Source organism: Oxyura jamaicensis, chromosome 10, assembly GCF_011077185.1.
Source record: "Oxyura jamaicensis isolate SHBP4307 breed ruddy duck chromosome 10, BPBGC_Ojam_1.0, whole genome shotgun sequence".
Lineage (NCBI taxonomy): Eukaryota > Metazoa > Chordata > Aves > Anseriformes > Anatidae > Oxyura > Oxyura jamaicensis.
Genome location: NC_048902.1, coordinates 18,417,405 through 18,444,112, shown reverse-complemented (window position 1 = coordinate 18,444,112; position 26,708 = coordinate 18,417,405). Strand labels below are relative to the sequence as shown.

The window sequence follows — 26,708 nt, the reverse complement described above, 5'->3', positions numbered from 1 at the left end:
GGCAGAGGGATGGAAAAAATTACAAAAAAAAAAAAGGTGGAAATTAGTACCTTTCTAATGAACAATAATTCAGTGAAATTAAGGGATGAATCCTAAAAGCACTGACATTTGCATGCACATAATTTCACTGATGTCAGTGTAAAGTGACATTATCCATGTGAGGATTCCCCCGAGGTGGCAGCATATGCTCGAGTGTTTGCAGAACAGCATTACTAATCTATTTAACATTTTGTGCATTTTTTTTTTTCTACCCCTGTATCACCTGGGGAAATAAATAAAAACAAAAACTTCAGTCTTGCTTCTCTTCAAACACGAAGACAAAAACTTCTCCGTTCGACTGCAGCAGGAAGAGGCAGTCCCCTTAGAGAGCAAGGCTTACAAAAGTTATTCAAGGATCGCGTGGCAGAGTTAAAGACTGCTTTTTTCCTTTTAATGAAAAGACAAAGCCTTTAGGCTTTGGATGCAACCGCAACCTCGTCAAACAGAAAGAGATGAAAATATGAGTTAACCGCTGTCTACAGAGGAAAAGCTTTACTGACATCACACAAACATGAATTTCTGGCAAGGGTTTTCCAAAATAACTGGTTGCCTTTCAAACTCTATTCAGGAAACTGTTAGAAGTCAAACACCTTGAAAAATGGTCCCCCATGCAATATAACACAAGAAAGGTTAATCTAGCCTTGCATCTAGTACCCAGTAATGGATCCCAGGGAAGAAGGGGGAAGAGAAAAAAAATAGATCAGAACAAGAGACATTGAGAAATCCTGTCCCAATATACCCTTCTAGCTTTCAGCACCAGTGGCTCCAGGCCTTCCTGAAGCAGAGATTGCACACAGATCTGGGTCTTTAATAGCTGTGAATGGCAAGCCCTCTGTAAATCTGTCTAATGTTTTTTGAACCCATTCATACTTTCAGTGTCCAAAACATCCTGTGGCAACAAATTTCACAATATAACGAGGCGTTGGCTGGAAAACTACAAAGCACTTTTATTTATTTTAGATCTGCTTCCTGATCGCTTTGTCGAGTGCCTAGCATTCTTTAAGTCACAATAAAATAAATAATAGTTCTCATGCCAATCACGACATTACATACCTTTATATTATTCTCCGTCCTCCACTCATGCTCGGTATCTCTTTCAAAAGCTGAAGACTTTTACTTAATTTAAAAATTTCCCCAACAGGAGCCACTCCAAACCTCTGCCCAAACTAGCTGCCTGCCTTCTTACCTTTTTCTTATTCTACTGCATCTTTTTTTGAAGTTACCCCAATAACACATAGATCGATATTTTGATTGCTGACTTAAACTGCATCACGGCCTGAGGAAGGAGGCTTATGCAGCTATGTCACCCCATGACTGCCCGTGTCACTACGCTTGGCCCTACACACGAGGCAGGTGCTTATGCCGACAGCCAGATAACCTGTCACCAGTGGAGCACCCGACTGCGACCTATTACCTGCATAATCGTTAACGGTAAAAGATGATGCTTGCTTTTGTAGAGAAAAACATGGCAATTTTATTGAGCTGTTTGAACCAATCACGTCTTCAAAAAGCAGTACAAAGCACCAGAAGTCAATTTAAGTAAGCTAGATGGACCTTTCCAATTAGCTTTGAGCTGCCACCAATTAGAGGAGATGCTTGGGGAGAGAGAAATGCCTTCTGTTGGGGCTCCAGACATCACCAGGCACCAAACCTGTTGGGGTGGGACAAGAGGGTTGTTCCCAGCCTCTGCTGCATGCACGGCAGCCCCGGCCCTTCCATCCTCCTCCTAGCCCTGCGATAAGCCTCTCGGCTAAATAGACCTTGACGTTACGGGTTTATTAGATGTTCCTGGTAAGCACAGAGTAAAGAGATTACAAAACTATTTCCTGTTTTCTACTCTGGGCATTTTGTACATGGTTTCAGTTACCCTTTACAGCCAGTCCCCCCTTTTCTTCCCCCGTGTGGGTTTTTCTATAGAAATGGGCTGACAGACAGGTATACGCTTGGATTTATCTTAAGTACTAAAATTATCCAAGGTAAGCTAGCAGAAGTAATGCAGGAAAATAGTCTGTCTGTTTTTAAAGAAATAGGATTGAAAATTAGAGAGCATGAAAATTGGGAGTTTTTTTTGTAGCAGTTTATAATACTTTTATTATACTTATCACCACAGTAGCTAAATGTAATTTTATTTTTAATTATATACTTCAGCCATGACCTCCAATACAGATCAGTAATTATTTTGTCAACTGGTGATTTTTTCCCCCACTTAAAGGAATGGATTTATACAATTTGGACAACAGATGAATGCTCAAGTTTGAGGGAAAGAAAAGTTATTTTTGGTAAGAAACCAAGCAGAGGAATCCTTATGGTGATAAAGGAAAAGTTCTAATACTTTAGATGTGAATGAAAGCAGGGTTCTTAAAAGCTAACTGCAAACAGCAGCAGAGACTACAGAGGACTACAAGTCTGTATTTTCTGTATAAAAGTACACAATAATACAGCTATGAGACAATGATTTCTGGTTTCAGAAACAAATGCCATTTAATTAACATCCTGTGGATTTCTTGAGAGCAAAATAGAACAGACAACTTAAAATACCCAGAAGAAATTGGTCACCAGCTAATTCAAAAAGACCCGATTATCAAATGTATGACATTTTCCCCTGATAAGCCTAAAAATATTTCCTGGGAATGTGTTAACAATGGACATTTCCAGTGTTAAGCACCAGTTGCTACATCTAGTGGCTGTTAGTGTCTTAGGTCACGCCTTACAAATTCCAGGGTTATTAATGCATTTGTGATTTATTAGAAACGGTGTCTAGAACACTTACTCATTCTTGGTTGCATCTGAATGAAAAAGAAAAAAAATAAAGGATTACGGACCAATGTCAGTGAACCTTAGTTTGGCAAATGAAAAATGTTATTAGTAACTTGGCAGAGTAAGGCAAGTTAAGCGTTGAATAAAGTTATGTTTAAAAAAGATTACAAAGCAGCAACTTTGGTTATATCCTGCATCACAAGTTTGGAAAGTTGTTTAAGCAAATAAGATAGAAAAGAGAATTAAAAAAAAAAAAAGCTACAAACGATAAGATTGACCTAATTACCACGGTTATGCAAGAGAGTGACATAAAACTAGTTCCACTACCAATCACCTTAAAAATAAATAAATTCTTGATCCAGTGTCAAAGGGACACCTCAGCCACAGCAGTGCTGCTATCCTGGAGCAGCCAGGTTATTGTTAGGCTGCTATGTAAGCAGGCAGCAAACACCTGCAGCTGCTGGGGAGCTGAAGATTTGCTCGTGTATTCACAGAAACGAGTTAGATGCTTCTGCAGATTTTGCAGATTTATTTTGCAAGCTTTAAGGTGACAGAAATTAAAGTATTAACTACATAAAAAAAAAAGAGAAGTATAGCTTATCTTTGTTTTCCATAGCTCATGCTATGTGCTGTAATGGGAAGCAGAAATCCCCACCAACACACCTCGTGTAGTTTCCCAAGCATGACAGAAAAGTTTCTTCCCAACAGAAGAAATGTAAAACGTAGGATTATAAAATAAAGATTTTTAAAAATTTTATTCCCTCTACAGGTAGCAGACCTCAGTATGTAAAAGTCTAATCATTTTCCTAACTTGGTTCAACTGGTCACAAAGCAAGTTCCAGAGCTTTTTTTTTTTCCACTTAAGTAATTTTTTCTTTAAATAATGAAATATGCTTTTTAAATTACTATTAACAGATTGGCTTCCTCTGGTAAAACAAGAGGACAAAAACGCATGTAACAATTTGTTGCAGTTAAAACAATTAGTTGTGAATTTCCACTCAATATATTATCCCTTTTCTTTCTGCAGTTTCAAGATTTTCTGCAGACAAGTTGTTTCAAACAGAGCTGGCCTCTGTGCAAGCCCCAGCTTCACTCATGGAAGTTTGAGGTCACGGTATTGTTCATTATATCCTCAAATAATTTACCAGCAAGCTCAGTTTCAATGCATTTAAACTTGGGCCTCTTGTTTTATTGAGCACAAACAATTTCTTTAACATCCATGTGCATTAGTTACAAGAGCTGGAAGGGACAAAGTAAACAGTGAGCTTTAAAGCTCTTAAAAAATAATGGAGTATAGGGTCCCAGTTCTTCTTTAGAACATTGCAGTGGTTTATCTTTGGGCATCCTACATCATAAACCAGCCAAGCTTTTATTTTAAAAATGTGTGCCTAAGAGCCGTAGATAGAGGAACACCAGCAGCTCTGTGACAAGGACATGTAAAAGCAGGGGTTGCACGGTCTTCTCCACTAGGCCCCGAAGCCTACCCAGCGAGCAGGGCCTGGTTCATCTTTCCCCGGCCTTCACCTGCTCCCCACACCATGCCCACCCCCAGCACAACCACAAACCTGGCCTTTGGCACGTTGTACAGATGTGGAAGCTTTCATTTTTGGGAATGCTGTACTTTCATCTTACGTTAGTGCCCAAACTAACACTACCTAGAAGGATGTGATCAGAATCTAATGTATGACTTATTCATCAGTGGTCTTTAGAATTGTTTTGCTAGTGATCTTGTTTTGAAGAAGTCACATCTGTGGATTCAAGTGACAAGAGATGGATGAGGGTGGAGGAGAACATAGCTTTGTAACAGCCACAATGAAGGGACAGGACATGAAGAGCGTTTAAAAAACAAACCTTGAAAAATGCTGGCCTTCCTCAATAAACATTAATACTTCTTTGTCACGTATTTGTGTATCTATAGACATAGATTGGATATAGTACCATCTTTCTGGACAGCATACCCTACTGACCTAGGCCACACATGCACAGGAATATTCACCCAACAAATTCTGCAAAGTTTAGGAATTCCTACTTATGCAAAGAACTGTATGTTGTTGTACTGACTTCTCCACAGCTTATCAATTTAGAACTGGGCCAGGCCATGTCTCCTATGCAGACACGCTCCCCAAGAAATAAAACACTAACCTGACACTGTCTATAGTTAAGGATCATTGACATAATATTAGGTCTTAGTGCCTCTGACAACGTTGACTCTTAAGGAGTGTCTTACCCTGTTTTAAGCAAAAGTATTGTGAAGGTGGAGAGGGGGGAAATGCCTATCACCCCCTTCCACTGAGGATTCATGAGCAATTATCATGAACAGCTCCGTGCTGTTACCCAAGAGAGTGCTTATAAGTAACTGAAATTAATACAATTGTAGGCTGTTAGAAAATCTTCTTATTTTCTGTTACCCCTACTAAAGAGGAAAAAAGTCCTTTTAAAAGCAAGCAATCAGTGTCACTTGTTTGAAGTGGATAGGCAACTTCTGAAGAAGTCAGAAAATGAACAGGAACAACAATTTTGTATTTTGGAAGCTGCCCACAGTTTTCTCTGCAATATTAATACGTTTCTCCAGAAAGCTTACAGTAGTATTTCTCAAATTGAGCCTCTGCCTCTTCTGGGAATTGTGAAAGGCTGAAAACAGTAGCAAGAAACCACTTGGTAGTTTTCTTTTAGCTACAAACAAAACATAAAGTTTCGTGAAATATTAAAGAAAGTTGAAAGCAGGCTGACGTATAGCTGGCAGCAGCTCAGTTCCTCTAAAGTATGGCAGTATTTGTATCTGTAGCTAACTACTGAATTCATTCAATTAGATTTAGCTAAGTCTGTTGGCTTCCACAGCTGGGGGACAGAGGGATGGCAGGAAAGACTTAGAGAACTGACCATATCTACTGGAAACTCACATTCAAAAAGCCAGTGGCACAGGTTAGCACACACCCCATCAGCCAAAAAAGGCACCATTGAGGATGCATAAGCAAACAGGATCCTACTGCAAGGATGCAATCACCTAGGAAATAGGTACTGCTTAATTGAACAGGAATTGGTCAGTCACCACAACAAGAGCTCTGACAGCTTAGGAAATGCAGTTGCTTGTACTCTAGTATAAAAAAAAAAAAAAAAAAAAAAAAAAATATAAATTAATAAAAAAAAAAAAAAAAAAAAAAAAAAAAATACCAAGTAAATAAACACAAAACAGCTGAAAAAAACTTCAGAGGATTTTTGGTTTTGGCACTCAGGATGCCAGAAAAAAAGCCACAACAGTATCAAGAATTTGTCTGCAATATAAGACATGCAGGACTGCATTTACAGAGAGAAAGCAAACATATTCCTCCAACTAGTAACTAGCTCAGAATGACAAAGAGAGCTTTTAATTAATTATTGTAACTGGGTATCATACAAACTTTTTAAAAAGTTCTAGTTTAATTTTGTGCTCAGTATGCCTCTGTTAGAAATGCCTGAGCTTTAATTATATTTTCCTTACTCTTTGAAAACTAATTCTTCGTAGTGATTTGTGCATATCTATTCAATTCCAGTAGTTCTGGCACAGAAGATATGCACCAAGGAAAAGTGTTTTTTGGACTGAAAACCTTCTCAAGCATACACCAATATATAAAAATGATACAACTGCTTAAAGTAAGCGCTAAACTTCAGTCTAATTTAGTAATTACATTTTGAAATATCACATTGAGTAATTCTGATCTGAGAGTTAAATCATTAATTGAAAGTTATCTTCCTTTTTTTCCTAGAAAGGAATCAGTAAGGCCATGTTTTTATAGTTATCAAAAACTATGCTGGTCTTTACAAAATACTGACCTGCAATCTGCAGAAAGTAATCATGATTCAGACAATATTTGTTTATTACAGATCCAGCTAAAATGAAAACTAACTGTCCTACCCTAGTTCCCTGCATAACTCTGGATGACAAAGCAGACCACATTCATTAGTGCAAGACTTCTGGCAGCACCCAAGGAAGCAGTCAAAACTTGCAATTCCAGTAAGTTTCCTCTGTGTTATAACAAACATGAAGATACTGTTTCCTCTGCAGTTACCCACATAATAAAATATGTAGAGATCTATTTAATTCACTACACTTCCTTATTCATAGATGTTTAAGCTATGCGGAGATACTTTTAAAAATGTTCTTCCAGTTAAAAAACAACAAAAAAAAATCTAGTGAAAATAAAGTCATCTTTATTTAACAAAGGGATAAAGGCAAAGAATATATAAGAATTTCCTCAGCAGGACTTCTGTCTAAAATTTTCTGCAGGTTTACACTGTCACATAAATCTCCTAAACAAAAATATACTCTCTAATCCAAGCCAAAGATTTGTCCTTTTTAAAATAAAAAAAATTGAATGCAGATGAAATATTTGTAATTTCATTCATTCGGTGATCTTTAGATCTTGTTCCAGATCTGAAATTAGTTCTTTGATACCTGTTAACATGCTTGCCATATTACACAACTGTGGCCATATCCATTTACTCCGCTATCTGCCTCAACACAGATGAGCAACTCGCTTGGCTAGTCATAGACTTCCTTGTCTGCTACGTTATCTGAACAGTGATTAAATTAAATGAGTGCTATGGGAAGAAAGAAAAGGTTCAAGTTTTTTTCTTTTTTAGATCATAATTCAATTTCTAGCATCTAAAATTTTATTTAAATTTTTAAGTACATTTTTTTCCTATTAGTTGCTAGAGGTAGGAAAAATGCATTCTCATTTGTAAGCTTTAATATTCTCAAATCCCATTCAACATTAACTTCAATATTCCATCCAAGCCTGTAAATGCATGTGTTAATTCTGCAGACATATGCAACACTAAAAAAATAATGAATGCATCTCTATATACAGAGGCATTCCTTTTAATTTTCCATTCAGTATGCATCTCAATTTTGCATTAGTGCTTTCCAACCTTAACCCACCGACACTCTTGAAGAGGCAGGTACAGATCATGTACAACTCAAGCATAACACTTTAGTACACCAAAAACAAAGTCTTTATCCGACGATCTCAGATACTATTGCGGCAGCTAGTAATTGTTTTTGGAGTGCAAAAGTGTAATGCGGAAAACATGTCAAAGAAGAGGGAGGCAATAAATAATTAACTTTCAGTAGTGCTTTTTTTCACTGGGAAGTTTCTTTTTTATAATACAAAAATGAGTAAGGAAAAAAAGAGGTGAGCAACTGTCTAAACATCAAATCAGTCACAGACTCATGATTAAAAACTTCATTGTTCTCAACTTCCAAATTCACGCTTAAATATTGAGATGCAACTACAGAATAACTTTGATCTTCTTGAAATTATTCTAAGAGTAAAGGAATCTACCTACAACCAGAAAGGGTACCAGACTTCCAGCATCAAAGAAAGTAAAATTCAAAGGTCCAAAACTTCTTACCAACTTTCAGAGTCAACACTAAGTATTTCTGAGAGCTTGGTCTCCTGCCTGTTATTTGCAACTGGGGACCTAGACTAAAGGATGTGATTATTACCCATTACAGGATGTACCAAAACAAAACGCTTACTGGGGATCTGAAAATGTAAAAATATGTTTTCTGAGGATAAAACAACAAAAATAGCAACTTTCATTTTATATGCAGACTGTTAAATAATATTCTTTTTATCTGAAGCATGCAACTGCTTTCACTGGAAGAAATCAGTTTGGTAACTTTCAGAATTTACAGACATTAATCTGTAAACTTAAAAAAATGCACTACAAGTAAAAACTAGTTTCTGCTTTACTATCAAAGATATTCTTCAGACTCCAGACCCACATATAAAACTTGCAGCTACGGATTTCTGTATTAAGCATGGAGTATAATTTTCAATTAAGCAAACTAGAAATTCCCGTTAAACCCTAAGACCCAGGCACTATTACCAACCACAAGAGAGAATTTCAGTAAAACTTCCGCAAAAAATTCTGTAAAAAAAAAAAAAAATGTAATTCCCCCCCCTCTAGTAAATACATATTACAATAGACAGATTCTTCCCTGAAGTGCTACAGGGTAAGAACTCAACAATTCCCTGTATACAGTCTGATCTAATTGGGAACTACCAAAATCCCAGCTCATTCTTTACCCATTTTCTCTCCTACACCATCTTATTGCAATGATTATTCATGAAAACAGTGGAAGACAGTGTTTGTAGATTTATAATAAGGGCAGCAGAGTCTGTTTATAGCTGTTTGTAAACACATATTCATAATAATTTTGCTCAGAAGCACAAAGCTGAAGTGTTTTTGTCAGCACTAGTCCTCCCTGCTTTCCCAGTTCTCCCTCCATCAGCACAAAATTGAAATAGTTCCAGGACGGTTCTGTTCGCCACAAATTTAAGCTGCTTTTTTTGTTGCAGAATTTATTTCTCACTTGAATGAAACGAGTCCTTTAAAGCCTTACGGTATGGAATCTGTAACCTAAACGTAAGTCACAGGACCGATTTCCAACTTTCTGAATCGGTCTGGAGACACTGAGAAAAACTGAATAACCCTTCATGCTTAGGGCTACGTTCAAAGACTGTGAAAAATTGCAAGTCTGGATATTATATCATCTACTAATAACCCTGACTGTGCTACTACATAGTGAGAGGCTCCCAAAAAGGAAAGCAGGAAGAAATATGTATGAATGAAAAGGGACAGGCGAAGTAAAATAGTAAGAAATAAATGTAACTGATTGATTTCATCAACTCCTACCTTTCCAAAAATTCTCTTTGTATTTCAGATATAAGCAAAAGCACCACCACAAATCAGGAAGATAAAAATTAAATTCCAAATGCTTTTTTGTGTCAGTTACTGACAACAGATTGCAGCTGATTCACCCCAGCCCACACTACATTTCCGTTTCTTTGCAGAAAATACAAGGTGCTTAATTCCCAACAAAACTACCACATCAAAAAAGAGAGAGAATAACTACCACAGGGAAAAGACGATACATGAAATAGCCCACCCTTCTCTGTTAAGATCATCCTAGTTGGATGATAAACACTTTAAGATGGCTTGATAAATTGAATTAAACTCTTGCTAATTGCTAATAAGCAGCTCCTAAATGCTTTTAGGTGATACTATAATTGGAAAACGTTATTATAACATTGCATGTAGAATAAAGGAGTAAAAGAAAACTTCCAGCAGGCCTAGCACACCAAAAACTGACAAACAAAACTGAACAGAACATTAGCAGCCGAATATTCTCAGGTTAAGTGTCAGAAGTGACAATGAGTTCAAACCCTGTTCATTTTTCAGAGATACCACCAAAATCAAATCAGAGCTACACAGCATATGAATCCCCCTCGAACTGCACGAATATACTATGTCATTTTGTTGTCTGGTGTAGGGGAGAGAAGGAGAGGGAACGTGGGAGAACAAGACACAGCAAAAGCTCTTTTTGTGCCCCAGTTGTATTGCCAGATGAAAAAGCCAGCAGATCATTTGCACGGTGCTAAACACGCAAAAGACCCTAAAAAAAAAGCAGAAAAACCCAAACATCTTATGTGCTAAGGCCATAAATAAAACTAGTTTTACAGTTCACTTTTCTTTTTAATTTATGCTTCCTGTTGATACTTAAACAAGACTAATTGAAAAGAAATATACTTAACAGTAGCACCTTCGCCAAGTAAGAGATTCCCAGTTTCACAATCCCTTCACCTTCCCAGAAACTGTCTAGCGCATTTAAATAGCGTCAAGGGGCAGAGAGGAAGCATTTTTTCTGGGGCTAAATTCAAAGAAGGCTTTTAGAGGACATTGTGTCCCGTCATTAACTTTTCTTACATACATACTTGTCACTTCTTGTAAGAAATCCAGACAGGGTCGGCTACTTCCAGAAATACTTATTGAAACAGCCAGTGGGGTCTGTCCTTCATAGTTCCTTGTGTTAGTGTCCGCTCCGTAATTATATAACATTTGTGCACAAAGCACATCATCTCTAAGAGCAGACAAGTGTAAGGGCGTCTGTCCATCTTCCAAGCGACCCAAGTTTGTGTCCGCCCCTCTCTGAAGGAACATTCGGCAGTAAGAGTGATTGCTTTTGATCACAGCGTATCGTAACAGGAAACCATTTTGAATGTCGATGTTGGCATTGTGATCCAGGAGGATTTTCACACAGCTTGACCTCTCTCGGATAATGGCCAGCTGAAGCGGTGTGGTACCTTTATCACTGAGCGGATCAACCTCAGCCTTGAACTCCAACAGGAGCCTGACAAATGAGTCTCTGCCATAGTGGGCTGCTACATGGAGGGGAGTCCAACCATCGTTGCTTTTTGCATTAATAATGTCACTTCTATATTCAGATTCCAACATCAAGCGTGCAATCCTCGCTCGGCCATGCATGGCTGCATAATGCAGAGCAGTGAAGCCTCCAATTAAGTCCTTAACTGTGGGATCAGCTGAAGTTAAAATAAAATTAAAAAATAATTAGAAGGCGTTACAGTAATCCAGTGCTGCAAACAAATAATCAAATGATTGAGTGTTATTCTTTTCAGGCATAACAAGACAGGATTTTTTTTGGACTTCAAAATAATTCTTGCTTTCAAGAACCAAATGCTATTTTAAAGAAAAAGCTAAATTATATTTATGAAAGAATTACACAAAAAAGACCTTTTCTTTCATATACATATGTTTTCATTTGACAAATAGTTTTCCACATCTTTCTAGCACTCTTAGGCTAATTACTCAAATCTCTGTCCATCCAGTTTTCCTCCAGCTCTGTAATATTACATTTCTTTCTCAATGCTGAGCTTTTTTATTTTCCCTTGTGTTGCTTCTTGGTCTTAAAAAGAAGCATGTGTAGAAACATCTGCTGTCCCAAATTGCGGATGTTTTGTGGTCTGGCAGGATTGTATTGTTTTTAGGGTGTAATACTGTATTAGGTAAAATGTTTCTCTGTGGTCTGCAGGATTTCCAAAGCATGTACGATATATGTTATTTTAGATTATCTTGATAAAGTTTGTTTTTATAAATGATGAATCTGTTCTGAATTTATACTTTTACAAAAATTTAAGATTTTACAGGAATGTAAGCAACCACGTATGGAAGGAGTCAGGAGAAATGTTAGTGCAGAGTACAAGTGATTAGACAGATAGCCCCCCATGCACCCCAACACAGCACAAAAACTTCATCTGATTTATGAATTTAAAAACAGAACATAACCAAATCAATTTACTTAATTTCCTCTCCACACCCAGACTTGTAAATCAAATGACTATTCCCACGTACCCAACTAATTACTGTAGGAAAGGTGCGTGCCTCATTACCCTTTCTCAGCTAGAAAACAAGCCAGGCTGCAAGCTTTCTCCTTCCAGCATCGGTAGATGTTGCCTGACGGATAGTAAAGAGTACAAACCACAGCTTGGAAGTTTGAGGCACTTTCCTAACCTAAGCTTCCCAGCTGGTAAAAGGAGATACTGTCTGCGCGAGAGACTAGCATTAAGCTGACATTATTAATATGCCTGTAACAACTGCTGGGTCCTGTTCTTCGTAGTTGCTTGTATTTGTTTCCGCTCCATAAACACACAACATTTGCAGCACAAAGAACAAATCATTTCTAAGAGCAGACAAGCGTAAGGGTGCCTGCCCACCTTCCCTAATCTTGACAGCGCCGTCCTGGCACCTTGGCATTGAGTTCTTTGTGGATTCCTCATCTATATAAGCAAGTTAAGTTCAGAATGTAAACTACAAACTACTTTAGCCTAGATCTAACGATGGTTTGAATGTGCAAAGGTGCCATCAGGAAACAGGAATGAGCTTCCCGATATGGATGTACTGCAACCCCATCCAGATAACACACTGAGGCAGATGCCCTGCCAAAATAATAGGGCAGGAAAGACAGAGTTCAGAACACAGCTGCAAAGGTGATCCAGCAGCTCTAAGGAATTTTTAAGATTTAAAGAGAAGACTGAAGGAAGGAAAAAAAAAAAAAAAAAACAAAAAACTAATGGAGCCTGGCTGCGCAATTAAAATAGCACATGTAGAAATAACACGTGAGAACTGCCTCTAGTAAATAAATAGAGTGGAAACCTAGAAATAATGAAAGAAAGATTAAGGGAAGTGCCTACTTCCTAGTCTTTGGTGAAAAGCAGGAGTTTCAGCGCTCTGTAAAGTTATACTAACCTGAGTTAAAGCAATTGCCGAAGCATCCACAGGTGGGCAGGAAAATGAAGACCTTGACTGAATAGGTGGTTGCTAACCTGCACTATGACGATGCCCGGTATTTTAGCCGAGAATCAGTACAACCCACACAGTCAGACTGAGACACTGCTTCAAAGTGATGTGAGCTGCTCCCACGATCTCTTTCTTTGCACTGCTCAGACTATTCTAGATTAACTCCTGACCGGCGATAGGTAAAGTTAGTAGCACAAGCATGAGAATTAAGATGCAGAGGGATGATACATTCTGAGAAGCAGAATTAGGGAGAAAGTTGGACATAACAGAAGGAGACAGCAGCAGCCAGGGCCATTTTTCACAAAAACAGTTAAAAAATAAAATTGACAACCACTGTTTCATATTCTGCCTTCTCTCTTCCACTCTGTTTTGGGCATGCAAGTCAATCACTTCTACCTTCTAGCTGAGGCACAAGATGTTGCTGCTAGCCTGGTTAGTCTATGCCATTTCTGAAGTCAATCAGATCTGCCCCAAATTGCGTGTGTATGCTTGCGTGCACAAACATTTTCATAGAAGTTGTTGTAACCCAAAAGCTACAGTTAAGTTCACAAAATAAGGATGTGCCTTCTCTATGGCTTTAAGTTCCTTTCCATATTTTCTCTCCTCTCAAAATTTCATCACATCAAGGTCAACCAAAAAAAAATACAATGTCATGTAAGACAAGTGTCTCAACAAGAATAGGAAAGAAATGTCTTACCTGGGCAACGAAGGAACACAACTAACCTTCCAGAACCAAGCCTGGTAACAAAAACTCACGATAAAAATATAGTGATTCCTGTTAAGATTATGGGTTTCTAGTGAGCTAAGGGTACCAGTTACCCCCTTGATTAAGAAAGCAATTTTAACAAGACCAAAACATTATCTGCTGCTATTCAGCAAATGTCTTGCTGCCACCTCCTGTAAAACTTCTGAACTGCACAAGGGCTTTTAGGACCTGTGTTATATCACATACAATTTCTATCCTTTCAGTCCCTGTATTAGCAAAAAGAATACTGCAAAGTTGATGATGTCTCAAAAGCTTTGGTTGCTGTACTTTTTTTTTTTAATATAAAAAAAAGGCTTCAACATGTTGTAAAATAACTCTCTCCCCCTGGAATGCAAGCAAGGTAGAAATGAATTGGGAAAGAATTCACTTAGCTTACCTTTCAGATTCTGCAGAGGGGTAAAAAAGTACCTGGTACAAGCGTATTTAACTAGGAAGGGATGAAGCCAGCACTTGCCAGCATTTCTTTATCTTGCCTCCATCCTGATTGTTTGACAATTATAGTTATTTCTTCTCAAGCTTCCCATTAATTTGGGGATAGCAGAATCTAGAAATATGAACAGCTGCATTTGGTCACTTCTAATGTTCTTAAATATAACGCAAAATACAGTGACATAAACCTTGAGCTGCTTATCAAGGGTACCGAACTACTATAATCAACCTCACTTGAGACAGAAAATTGCAACACAATGATACTCGTGATCTCAGTTCATTTGAAAGTTGGGCACCTAAGCTAGTCATTTAAACCTCACTCAATGAGACTCATTGCTAATACTGTAATCTAGAGGATAGATAGATTCCTAAAGAAAAGTCTAAAATTTTAGAGTTTAAATTTACCGCTCAAAGCGACAACTTCCTTTCTTTCATGACACTTTCATTAGCTTACTCTATCAGTCTCACTGGGGAAGCCGAGAAAGCAGTGCTTCTGGCTTCATAAAGCACTTCCATTATTTCAAGTTTACTCCCCCCAGCTAGGACTTGGTTCTGACCACATGGTTAGGAAACGTGGCTACTGCATGGCTAATCTTTTGGACAACATTGATACAAAAGACATCCACAAAGGCATTACTACACAAGACCACTCTGAGCTTTAGGGAGGGATGAGCATTTGGCACTCTTCAGTTTCTCCTGGATTCTCCGTGACCTTAAAGTCGGATACCTTGCAGCCAAGACTAAAAATAAATAAATCTGCTCAGATACTTCCGTCACTCTTCGATTTCTGAGAGCTTTAGCAAATCATTTTTCACTTTAACACAAGTAACAAGAAGCTGTCCTGCTCAATTCATGTTGAGAGTTATCACCAAGAGACAGCTAGCCACAACATGCTTTCAGGACCTTAGCTGATGGTAACTCTCAACTGTGATGGGAATTATTAAAACAGTTTTTGTGCGGCGTTATATTGCAACAGACAATACCTCATTTTAAAAGCAAAAAATACATAATCCAAGATCACTGAAAACTATACTCCTGTTTTTGTTTTGTTCTCCTACTGAGCGTTGTGACTCTGGATTGTTCCTGTGAATAGAAACAACTAGCTTCATGGAATCTTCACTTTATTAAAATGTGACAAAATACATTAAGTCAAATCCACTATTTTTCACTTAGGAAAACTAAGTTTCTCCACACTTCCGATCCAGTTTCCACGTTTCATAAGAATGCTTGTTATCTGACCTATAACCTCCGTACCTAGCTGCTATTTCTGCAGGCTTTACCCTTAAATTTGACCTGTTACTTTAGGCGTTTTGCCCATCTATCTGTCTCTTCTTGTTTAGCAGAAAATAAAACGCTTCCTCCTGTTCCACCACCTCCACTCCAATCAGCCAAGCTGCATACACAATGCTGTCCCCTGGCTCTTTTCTTTGCTGGCGAGCAATGCTGGAAGAAGAGAGAGAAAAAGCAGGAGGCAGCTAGGTCATGACTCCCATAAGAAGCTACCTCTTACTTCCAGGTCAGCGATCAGATTCCTTCTCAGTGTTTATTAGCCAAAATCCATCTCAAGCTCACTACCACTCAAGCCTATGTCAGTGCTCTTCCAGCGTCCAAGATCTGAGGCATGGCACTCTACCCTCAGCAACAGCCCAGCATGGTTTTCTTGTTCCTGTCCTATGAAAATACCTCCAGCTCTGCTAGGCTTCGGCATCACATCTATCACCGGTCTCCCCCTTCCTTCCCACTAACCCTCAGATACCCTCTTTTCTCCAGAACTTCATCCAGTCCCTCCCCTTTATTACCAATACACATCTAGTCAGTCCTATACTGTAAGTTTCATACCAGAAAATGACTTTTTTCACCCCAATATCATTGGGGTCCAAAGGGATTAACACCCAACGTCAAACTAATCTACTTCTCGAGAGGGAGGAAGGCGGAGACTTAAGAAAGGTAGACACAAGCCTCTCACTAATGAGGCAGACATGATTAGTTTGCTTTTAACAGTCAGCTCATTCACTGCTCATTAGCTCACTTGTGACATTATTATGTTTTAAATACTCATTATCTTTTATGCCTCTGTTTTGAGGCAAAACAAGGTAAGGCACAGAACAGCGCCAATTTTCTGAAGGGAGGCTCAGCTACAGAAAAGCTGCTGTAGATGACTAACCCTCACACTATTTGTTACTCAACTTTCTCGTCCTGGTGATTAAACTCCGTGCTGCTTCCAGCACAAGGAATCTGTCTCATTACAGACAGTTTTCATCAGGCATCATATTCAGTTTGTACTTCATATAGAAAATAGTAACAACAAAAGATAGAAAACCAAAACAAAACACTATGCCAGCAGCTATTTAATAGCAAAACCTATACAATGAAGACAAATAGGGTTTATGGTTTTGTTTTTCCAGGTCATCTTCAAGCTCGCAAAGTTAGAGCATACATTTTGAGACTCACAGCCCATAAAAATGAAGATTTGAGATTAACCACAGTATTACGTTTAAAAAGTAGAGTTTAAAGTTATTTATTTGCACAATTCAGTTGTTTCCCCCCTTTCAATAACAACATTGAGGGTTTGACAACATTATATAGTTAGAAATGGCAGGAGGTATATAAAAAATAGGGTCCAGTTGTTCAGGCTGTATTTCTACTGCTCTGAAATAACATACCATTAATTGGGCAAATATCACAAGCCCACTAATGCCACTCAATTTTAAGGGTGATTTATCTATACATCTGACAAATACTGCAATACAAACAAAGGGACCATGACCAAGCCTCAGATAAGTAAAGCATCAAAAAGATGATTCACTTCAGTTTCCATGGGACTAAAAACATCTTAGTTCATGATTAAGTTGATAAGAACAGTGCTAGAGTAGAGGATGCTGTTCTTGAAGAACGCTATTCAGAACATGGAGAACATCTGATTTTTGGTTTTCCTCTCTAGTGTCGCATTAGAGGTTTAAGACTATCCATTTCTAAACCTTTAGGTAGCCTTGGAAAAAGATGAGCAGGAAGAAATTCTGACGGTACCACTCAATGGGGAATAAACTTCACCCAAGCAATTATACCACTTAAACAGAACTCAACTAGTTCTTGAAATAAAGCTTGGCTATCGATAGATGCAGGAAAGGTGTAAACTCAGCTGGACTAGCTGACACTCAGACCCTCACAGAGAGTAGTGTTATCATAAAGTTCAGCAGACTGCGTTAAAACCTACGCGGAAATGTAGTCTTTAACGTGACTTGTTAACTTCTGAGAATTATGAAACAATCTTCCCTACAATTTCATCTCAAGGACCTGCCTTCCTTAATAACAGCCTCTAACAGTAGAAAGGCCTATAGCGAGTGCATTTAAGTTTATAATGAGCTCTTTGCCCTATTTTTATAATGCTTATTCATTCTTTTAACAATTCCTGGGCGATTCTGAAAAAACTGTCAGGCATTAAGATCTAAAGCTAATCTATTACCTCATTCACAGAGCATGCATCAGATAGAAACAGAAATGAAGCAGCACTCCAATGAAAGAGGAAAAAAAAATCAAAAGTAGTCTGGCAACTAATTGGTGCTGGAAAGCCATACAATGGGAATTGGGATAGAAAGTGTGAGATGGGAATCAAGATTTCTCTCTCTAGGCAACTCACCTCCATGTTCAAGAAAAACACGGACACATCTCTCTTTCCCTCTTGCTGCAGAGAAATGAAGCAAGGTCCAGCCATTGGCATCGCGACCATTTGGAGAATATCCTTGCTCCAGCATCTTGCGCACGGTGTGAACATCGCCAGCAGCAACTGCAGCCTGAATCTGCAATTCTTCCTGTAGTTCAGGGTTCCTCCGACAGTGATGGTGTAACATCCTAGCTGAATCTGCCTTTTACAGAAGCGTCATGAGGTCGCACTAGTCACCTTGAATCAATATAAAGCATGAATTAATTAGGACTGGAACCAGGAAAGAGATCTGAAAAAATAATTAGTACTAATGAAAAGCAATGCTATGATTTACTCTCTATATGCAGAGCAAAGCCATCTTATATACAGGATAAAACACAAGTAATCTCACTATTGCTAGCAAAATCTTAGTACGCATCACTGAATTGCAACTGAAAAGGACACTTACACATAACAAATAGTAAACATTTCTTCAGAAACGACAGCATCAACAAGCAGACCACAGTTAAAGCACCTGAACAACAAACAGGATGAGAGATCTCCAGGACCCAACACTCCTTTAAGATCACACCCTGCTATTAACCATTGCTCCAGAGATACTGCTAAATACATCATCTAAACTGTTGCATGAAACAGCACGGTATTGCTACAGCAATTGAACTATGATTTTTTTCTTTATTATTTTTTTCTAGAAATATGTCACCTCTAAACTTAATTGAAAATGTGTTCTATTACTAAGGTAATATTTTCCTGTGACCTACTGCACAGGAATATTAGTAACACCAATGTTCAAAGTGAGAACTTGAGCCTGCTCTTCCCCCCCCCCAACTTTTTTTTAATGTTAGAGTCTATTTCCTGTATTTTGGCTTGTGGGCTTCTTTATTAGTACATAATGTAAAGGACCTTTATATTCCAAAACCAGGCAAAGATATTAAAGCAGACCTAAGAACATAAAAGTGCAGTTAATACAGTCCTGTCAAATACCATGAATACAACAGAACAGTTCAACTTATAATTACCTTGATAAAGGATATGAGAGGGCTGGGCCAAAAGGCTACCTAAAGTAGCCATTGTCAGAGAGCCTAGAATACCAGCATATATTGGGGAAGAAAAGAAAGAACAACAAAAAAAACAAAACCTATACTCCATGCCCTGTTTGAAAAGCACTCATCTGCAGTTCTACTTGCTACCCAGCTGAGGATAAGAAAAAAATACAGAAAAAAATGCTCAGAAATTCTTTCACAGCACACAAAATCTGTTCAGTATTTACATTTTTACATACATGCTATCATACTCCATTATCAGGTATTCCTAGAATGGAAAGGAATATTAGAAGAATAATTTAGGGAATGAAGAAGAGGAACTATTAAGGAATGCTGAGCAATAGGAGTCTCAGAAATTATTGCAATGGATGTCAAGGCAGAACTAGAATATTAAAGAAAAAAAATGTATTTAGACTGCTGTAAAGTTAATCAAGAGTAAAGTACAACAAGAAATTCCGAAGAAGAAAATGAATTTTAAGTGATCCTTAAAATTTACACCAACCCCCATTTTATTAGACCATCAACCCACATCACCACCTAAGCCTACGTTTACGTAAATACAGATTTCCAGATCCTCATGATTCATAGGTCACTCAAAAGGCATTGCAATCAACTCCTCATATCCCACTGGGCACTTGTTTTTCTGTGATCCAGGTACGCACACAGACAATAGGAAAGTGAAAACATCAATCACTGCCATCCTTCCAGATAAAGGCATAGATGTCTATTCACTCTTCTTATTACCTGGTTGCGCTCATCGCAAAAAAGTTATTTGTGTGCTGCTTGCAGAGATATAAACTTCTAATGAACAGGTAGCCACAATGACCCTACTTACACAGCAAAAATGGAAATTACATACAGCAAATGCCTGCCTTTGACATTTATAAATGCTTCAAGATACTACGCATGGCAATAGAGACTAATTCAGCATAGGGCTATGAAAGACAGTGATTTAGCTCAACAGGTTATACGTGGCTTAGACACTGGCTTGGTTTTGTTTTACAGTATGGACTCCATTATCTGACACTGGAAGAAGGGGATTTGCAAACTGGCACCTGCTAACTCAATAGGTTCAGCTTCTGCATCATATTCAAAAATCAAACTCGACTAATCTGATGACAATGGAAGTATTTCTATTGACTCTAATGGGCTTTTGCTAAGCTCTTTTCTAAACTCCAATTAGCACTTCAGAATGTGCTCACCTATAATACAGGGAGCTTGACTTCGTTCTAGATCACACCACTAACAGTACTGTTAATGAAATTCCAACTGCAAGAACAGCATCTTGGGTTTATAGGTGAAAGCTGACTGAATAAAGTGTCTGATTGTAAGTATGAGTTAGGGGGAAATCCTTCAGAAACAAAATCAAAATGCCCCCATACCCTCTACCTCCCTCCCTCCCCCCCAAAAAAAAAGAGCATGCCCCTAATTTTCTGTGTCAAAAACCAAGATATGTAAACTCTTTTCCTCAAACTGAGGATATCTGATGGAGAACATTCTACCACCATTTGTATAGTCCCTACTTGTAAAGGAATAATATCTGCAAGATCCCACAGTGTCCTGGAAATGAAGGTCAAACGTGTTGTTCAAAGAACTACAGAAAGAGACAAGATGACCATACAGGTGAGAAGGAATGGATTTCTCATTTGAGGGGCCAGCAGTATCCCCCCCAAAAGTATCTACGAAGACAGTTGGTTGAGAAAAAGCAAAGCTCTTTATATCACACTTCTCAGCTGGTGGGTACATTTGTAATGCAGCATTACAAAAAGTTGGCACTGGCCCCATATGTTGCATGTGACTAGCAGAGCTTATTCAAATTAGCTAGTACTAAAGTACGTAAGTACCAAAACATACAAAGCAGAAGACAAAGTCAGGCATAAGCAGCTCTTTTTATCACTTGCGTAGTTTCTGTAAATATCTACTCTTCTATCTCACCCCTATGGCAAGCAATGAAATTCAAATTACAAGAATACTTAACTGCAGCACTGAAGGTTTCAGGATAGTTCTAGACACACCAGCTTTGAAAATAGGTTAATTTCCACCCCACGGATCATTTACAAATCCCGTTTATAAATCTCCATTTACGGCGTCAATCTTTGGAGAAGGAAAGGGGGACTACTGGAATTCATTAGCCAATTGGCACTTTAAATATTTAATGTTTTGTAACTCTAATCAATCTCATTCAGAACGTAGTACGCATTCGGATTGCTACGTACTGGCTTTCTTCATGCAAGTACAAAATTAAAATGAGTATGAAGAAAATGTACCTATGCATTCTTGGTATAATGACTGTAAAGTGGCATGAAAATAAAGGACAATAACAACAGTTTAACTGATTTTGCAAGCACAGAAGGATAAATTCAATGTGTTACTGAATTACCTTATGAGGGGTTGTCAGTCTTTGATAAATGTCCCACTCTTCATTGTCTTCACTATTCATAATCTTGTGTGCCCATAATCTTGTGTGTCAAACAACCTGCTACCCCTTAAAAAGAACGATATTTCTTGTTAGGGACAAAAAGTAAGAGGTCTACCTACTCTTACCCTGGATCTGCGCTAGAATACCACATTTTAACACCCTCATGGCAAAAAAGTCCCCAGGTATGTTTTCCTTCATTATCAGACAGTCCTCCAGAGACTGGGGTGGGGGAGAGTTTCCTTCTGCCAGATGAGGAGAAGGCTACAGAGATTAATTTATGGAAGACAAGAGAAACTAGAGGTGTGCTTCCTCTCTGGAGTACACCTTGAAGAAACAGCCTAAGCCCTTCTCTAACCATCTCACATACCTGTCCTGCCACGGAACAAGGATGAATGCAAAGGTTACAGTAGATATTTCTGCCTAACTGCTCAGCATCTTCCCATGGGAGCCAGATGCCAGGAAAAACCTTCCACTCAGCTCCTCCCAATCCATATCTGTTTCTTTATCCCTATCCCACCTGTGTTACTCTATCTCTAGAACAAAAGCTGACAAGACCGAGCACTTCTTTCCTCGTCCTTCAGCTGGGCTTCCGTAGCACCCCCAGGTCGCTCTGCTCTCCCTCACACGACCAGCCAGGTTAACGCACGCTGCACCTCACCAACAGGCAAGCACACCTTTGCAGTACAAGCAATACCTTCAGCCCCAAAATCGTCACCCCTCTCCCCACACATCAAACCTTTCCTTTTCATATCCATGTTTACTGAGCACCAGCTACCATCCCCATCCATCTTCTTCCTTCAAACCAGCCTGTATTATTCTCCTTCGTTGTCATCCGCAGCTACCAGCATCAGTCCCAATACCTGACCGCTCCTCACAGCCCCATTGAGAGCCTGGAGTGACCGATATGACTTCATTAATTCATCGTATGCCTCTCTCTGTCTGGCCTTTCTTTCACTCTGGCTGCGAGCTGTTTGGGAAGGACCCCTCATCACGTTTATGCGCTGCGATACCACAAGTAATAAAAGCAATAATTACTGCGCCGTGTAGCAGATCACACAAACTGCGAGTTCTGTCTGTTGCATCAGACCAACTTAAGAACCGTGTAGCTTTTAGCTTAACATTTCTGTCACTTAACGCAACATAAAATCTTGCTTTCCTGATGGTAGCTCAGAAAAAGAGGATGGAGAAAAGCTCCCTTCATCCCCCTTATGCACGTTTTCCTAGAGCTTCGCTTCCCAAGATAAAACACACAAGGCTTGCAGATACGCTCACAGCCCTGCACAGAATTGCACTGCCATGACCTAATTTGATCACATTTCTAGCCTTGTTTTTGCATAGTTGATCAGTCGTTAGTTCACCTTTTTTTTTTTTAATTATTTTTTTTTGCATGATTTTCACTTAAAAACCCACACATTTTTTATTAGCTGATGCAAATTAGAATTGCACTGACTTCACAGACTACAGACAAGGTAACAGATTGCTCCACTAAAAAAGTAACAAGCTTTTTTCCCCCCAAAGGAAAATTAGCTGCATATGGCAAGAGTAAGATCTGTAACTTTAATAAAAAGAAGTTATATTTAGTGAAAGAAAAGCTCATTTACTCAACTTGACAAAGTTTGCTTAAAATACTAATAATTGTAGTGGAAGTCGCACACTAACTAAAGAAAATAAGACAAACATCATCATTTTCTTTGACAACGGGACAATTTACCAATAGATATCCTAGACTTTTCTACATTAACGCGTTATTTCATTCAAGTCATTGCACATGTTATGTGGAAAATGAATGCCAGCATATCTGAGCGTGCACTTTAAAGAATATTAAAGGCTGGTACTGAAGACAAGACCTTAGAGGGTGGTATTTTGTTCATTCACATGGCCCAACAGGCTTTATCCCTGAGCCAGGAGGCTACATATCCAACAGCAGAGCAAGGATTACACTTACTGGCACCAACCTAACTGTATACAGCAGGGAAAGTGTATCGCTATGCACGACACTTAATATCAAGCACAGAACTAATCAGGGTAGGTCCTGGTTGTACCTGAAGCATTCTACAACATTTAAACCAACCAACCACAAAAAAAGAGCCCGGTGGAATAAGGATAATCACATTAGCATTCATTACTCTCCCACCCGTTTCAAAACTCAAACAAGCTAAATGTGTTCTCACTCAAATGGCATTTCAAGAACGGACAGTGTGTTTGACAAAGAGTCTAAACGCAACCATCATCTTCCTGCGTTGCTTGGCTTCTTATTTCAGGAGCTCTACAGACAGAGTAAGGCAAACAATGTTATTTGTGTTCTCCTGCTGCAATCACAAAGTTTGCAAATAACATGTGAAATATCAAAATTTCACAGAGCCTGATGGTCCTGAATATATTTCCTGCAAGCTGCTCTATGCTACATCCCAGACAGACATCAAGCGAGGTATCCAAGTGACTGAGATGAAAATCACCGAGCTACGCATGCGTACTGCCGGCGCTGAAAGCAATGAGTTAATAGCGCATGAGTCTTCCCAACCATCACACAACAACTGTTACTTCAAAGGAAAGAAGCCTTTACACTTCCTAAGTGGTCATTAAGAGTTACAGGGTTCTCATGAGGGCATCAGTAATGCCACCTTATAGCTGGGACACGTTCAGCTGAACCAAGAGAGCTGATCTAAAAGTGCTCCATTGCCTTCAGGTGTTTATGGTACCATGTGGTGCTGTCAGACACTAACAAGCAGCTGCTGGGCTGGTACATGGTGCAGGCGACTGAAATTGAAGTTTAGAGGTGTCATTTTACCAACTATTATCCATTTCATGGAGAGGCTGAGGTCTGACTTTTGGGCCTGGTGGGGAACCAGTGAAATCAGCCAGCTCAAGTAACTTCAGGTCTGCAAACAGGAGAGCAACAGAGGAGACATCACCTTCAGAAAGCACTGGCAACGTGTCGGCTTTAACCATCCTGAGGATTCCCTCTCAGTACACTGGCAACCTTAACCACAGGCAGAACCCCAAGAAGAAAAAGCTGTGTCTCCTTCCAAATCAAGGAGCCCTCTGTCAGCGTCACAGCGAGGCCTTGCAGAGTCCTTTCCGTACGGAACGCTGCATCAGATTCACACGGCTGCAGTTCTCCTTCCACAGATCTGCACTGACCAACTGCAGGAGCTGGTGGCCTGCAGCATGCTTTGCAATCCTCCTGTACCAAGCATAAAAGACAATCCCTCTTCTAACATCTAACAAGTTTCAAACAGTGCAAGTGAAATGAAAAGTTAGTCTTACTCTCAGTAACAATTCATAGAAAGTGTTAACGCATAGGATTCACACATTTTAACATAATTTGCTACCATTAAAGTATCCAAACACCAACTTTTCAATGGGAGGAGAAAAGCAGGAGGAAAAAATAACTAGTTCAAACCTCACTAAAGCTATCACTTCAGTCCTAATAGTTAGAAGACAGCTGATGAGCAGAGTTCGCTTCATTCAAGTCTCTGCATCTCTTTTTAAGACGGCCTAAAAGAATCACACCGGACAGGATTCACTGGATGACTTCAGCAGATAAAGCAACTATATTTCACTGCAGTGGTATCATTCTGGAAGGAAATGCTGGAACTACTGAAAACAGCCTCTCAGTCTACTCGTTTCCTTGAAGGGTTTAGAATTCACAACAAGGAAATCCAAAACCCAAGCGGATATATAGCCCGAAGATAATTAAAAAACAAACAGCACACTGGATGTGTGTATCTAAGGGGACAGCCATACTTGCAACGCGCTGCATTCCTTCCAGAGCTCAAGAGGAGGGCTTCAGCACCCCATTTATCTCCGTATCTTGCTTTGACCACGTGTAAGTTTCTGCCAGAAGCTAAATTCCCCGATTCCTGTGAATCCAGTTCCAGCCTCTACATCCGGATCACGCTTCACTGCATTGGCATCTCACGTTAGGAAGGAGCTTCACAAATCACAGACGCATTCCCCAACGATCTCACGGCTTATGAGCACCCAGGTGTTCTGCTGGAGCAGCTACGTTAACGCAAGGCCTGCGTCAGACCCACGGGATGGGCTGCAAAGAGGTTGTTAGAACAATCCAACTTTACAAAGCAGGCGGGCCATAACCGCACCGCAAAGTTCCTATTAACGCCCATCTGTCCCACCAATTAGCATAAAAGCCCCTCCTGCAATCACCCCGGGCACATCCACGTGTTCCATTATTATTTTTATGACTTTGCAGCATTCTATCCAAATAACACAGATGATTTCTTTACTACCTTCAATAAACACCGCAGAACTTGCGGCACCGGCACCGAGGAATTTTCTATTGAATCAGCTAACAGCTACTTCTCAACATACGACGAGGACACCCACATCAGAACACAGATCCACCCCCGACCAAAGCCACAGGTACTGCTTTTTCCCCTGCAACTAACGCAGAGAAATAATTTACTGCTGACAAGGCAAAAACATTCCGGTGCAGTCAGCGACGTTTATGACAACGTGACAAAGGCCGGTGGGACCGTACCGAGGATATTTGCCAAACTAACACAACCTCATCTACTTCTGAAACGGATTCGGATGGAGTCAATACAGACTTGGCATCGAAACAGGCAGAAACGCCATTATTTGGAGCACAGTAACAGCAGGACACAGAAAAAGGCCAACTGCCATCATCAACCCCCCCCCAACACTCTTTCTAGAGCCCATCTCTTCATCTCCGTGCCATGTAAAACAAGCACTCCTCCCTAGGAAGCCTTCTCGCTCTGAACCCAAACCGTCCTCCTCTCACCAGCAGGGCTCGGTTTTTGATGACTCCTTTCATTTTTTTTCCTTGAGCATCTAACAGCATTATCTTCTCCTGTGATCTCAGCCCACAAGGTGCTCGCGAACAAACGGCATCCAATTAAACGCGCGGCGATTTTCGCAACTCGGTTAAAATACGGTGAAAAAAAAAAAAAAAAAAAACAACCCTGACCCACGCAAAAAGTTCGGTGCAACTGAACCAACCAAATGTAATTACCACGACCTGCTCCGGTGACGATTTTAGAATCGGAGCAGAAACGAACCACGTAAGTTAGCGAACAGACTGAAGGAGCCGACCCTTTTCGCTACCCAGAGCGAAGTCGTTTAAAATGATGCTCCTGAGATGAAGAGACCCAAAAAAACGTTAAGCAGCAACCCCAGATCAAAATATCAGGTTAAATTTAGAAAGTGACAAACTGTTACAAAAAGAAAGAGGAAGAGCGCTTCAAACGGGCCTCGGAGCTTTCAAACTTCTGAAGCTCAATAGCAAGCAGGTTTTGAGAGAACAAAGACATTTAATGCTACCTATTCAAATCCGTGCAAAAATGCTCACAACAAGAGGCCCCAAACCCAGGCAACCCCTGCGTCTCGGATGATTCTGAGAAGTCTACATGAATTATCACCTTTCCGGGGATTTTTCTGAGCGCCGTTTTCTCTCTTCTGTCTTATTTTGCT

General features: G+C 39.5%; 1 protein-coding gene across 3 annotated transcripts in view; it reads right to left on the bottom strand.

The window, feature by feature from the left end:
* The window catches only part of ASB7 (ankyrin repeat and SOCS box containing 7), a 29,462-nt gene extending 2,754 nt beyond the window's left edge, over positions 1-26,708 (bottom strand). Inside the window, exons 1-4 of one of the 3 annotated variants that reach the window (XM_035335823.1) lie at positions 26,587-26,708; positions 21,216-21,320; positions 17,769-18,029; positions 10,557-11,162 (exon numbers count right to left, since the gene is read on the bottom strand). In XM_035335823.1, coding sequence (XP_035191714.1) covers positions 10,557-11,162; positions 17,769-17,979 — 817 coding nt within the window. In that variant the 5' untranslated portion in view covers positions 17,980-18,029; positions 21,216-21,320; positions 26,587-26,708. Of the gene's footprint in view, positions 1-10,556; positions 11,163-17,768; positions 18,030-21,215; positions 21,321-26,456; positions 26,567-26,586 lie in introns of those variants that run through there. The other 2 variants (XM_035335822.1, XM_035335824.1) reach the window with 2 other exon arrangements.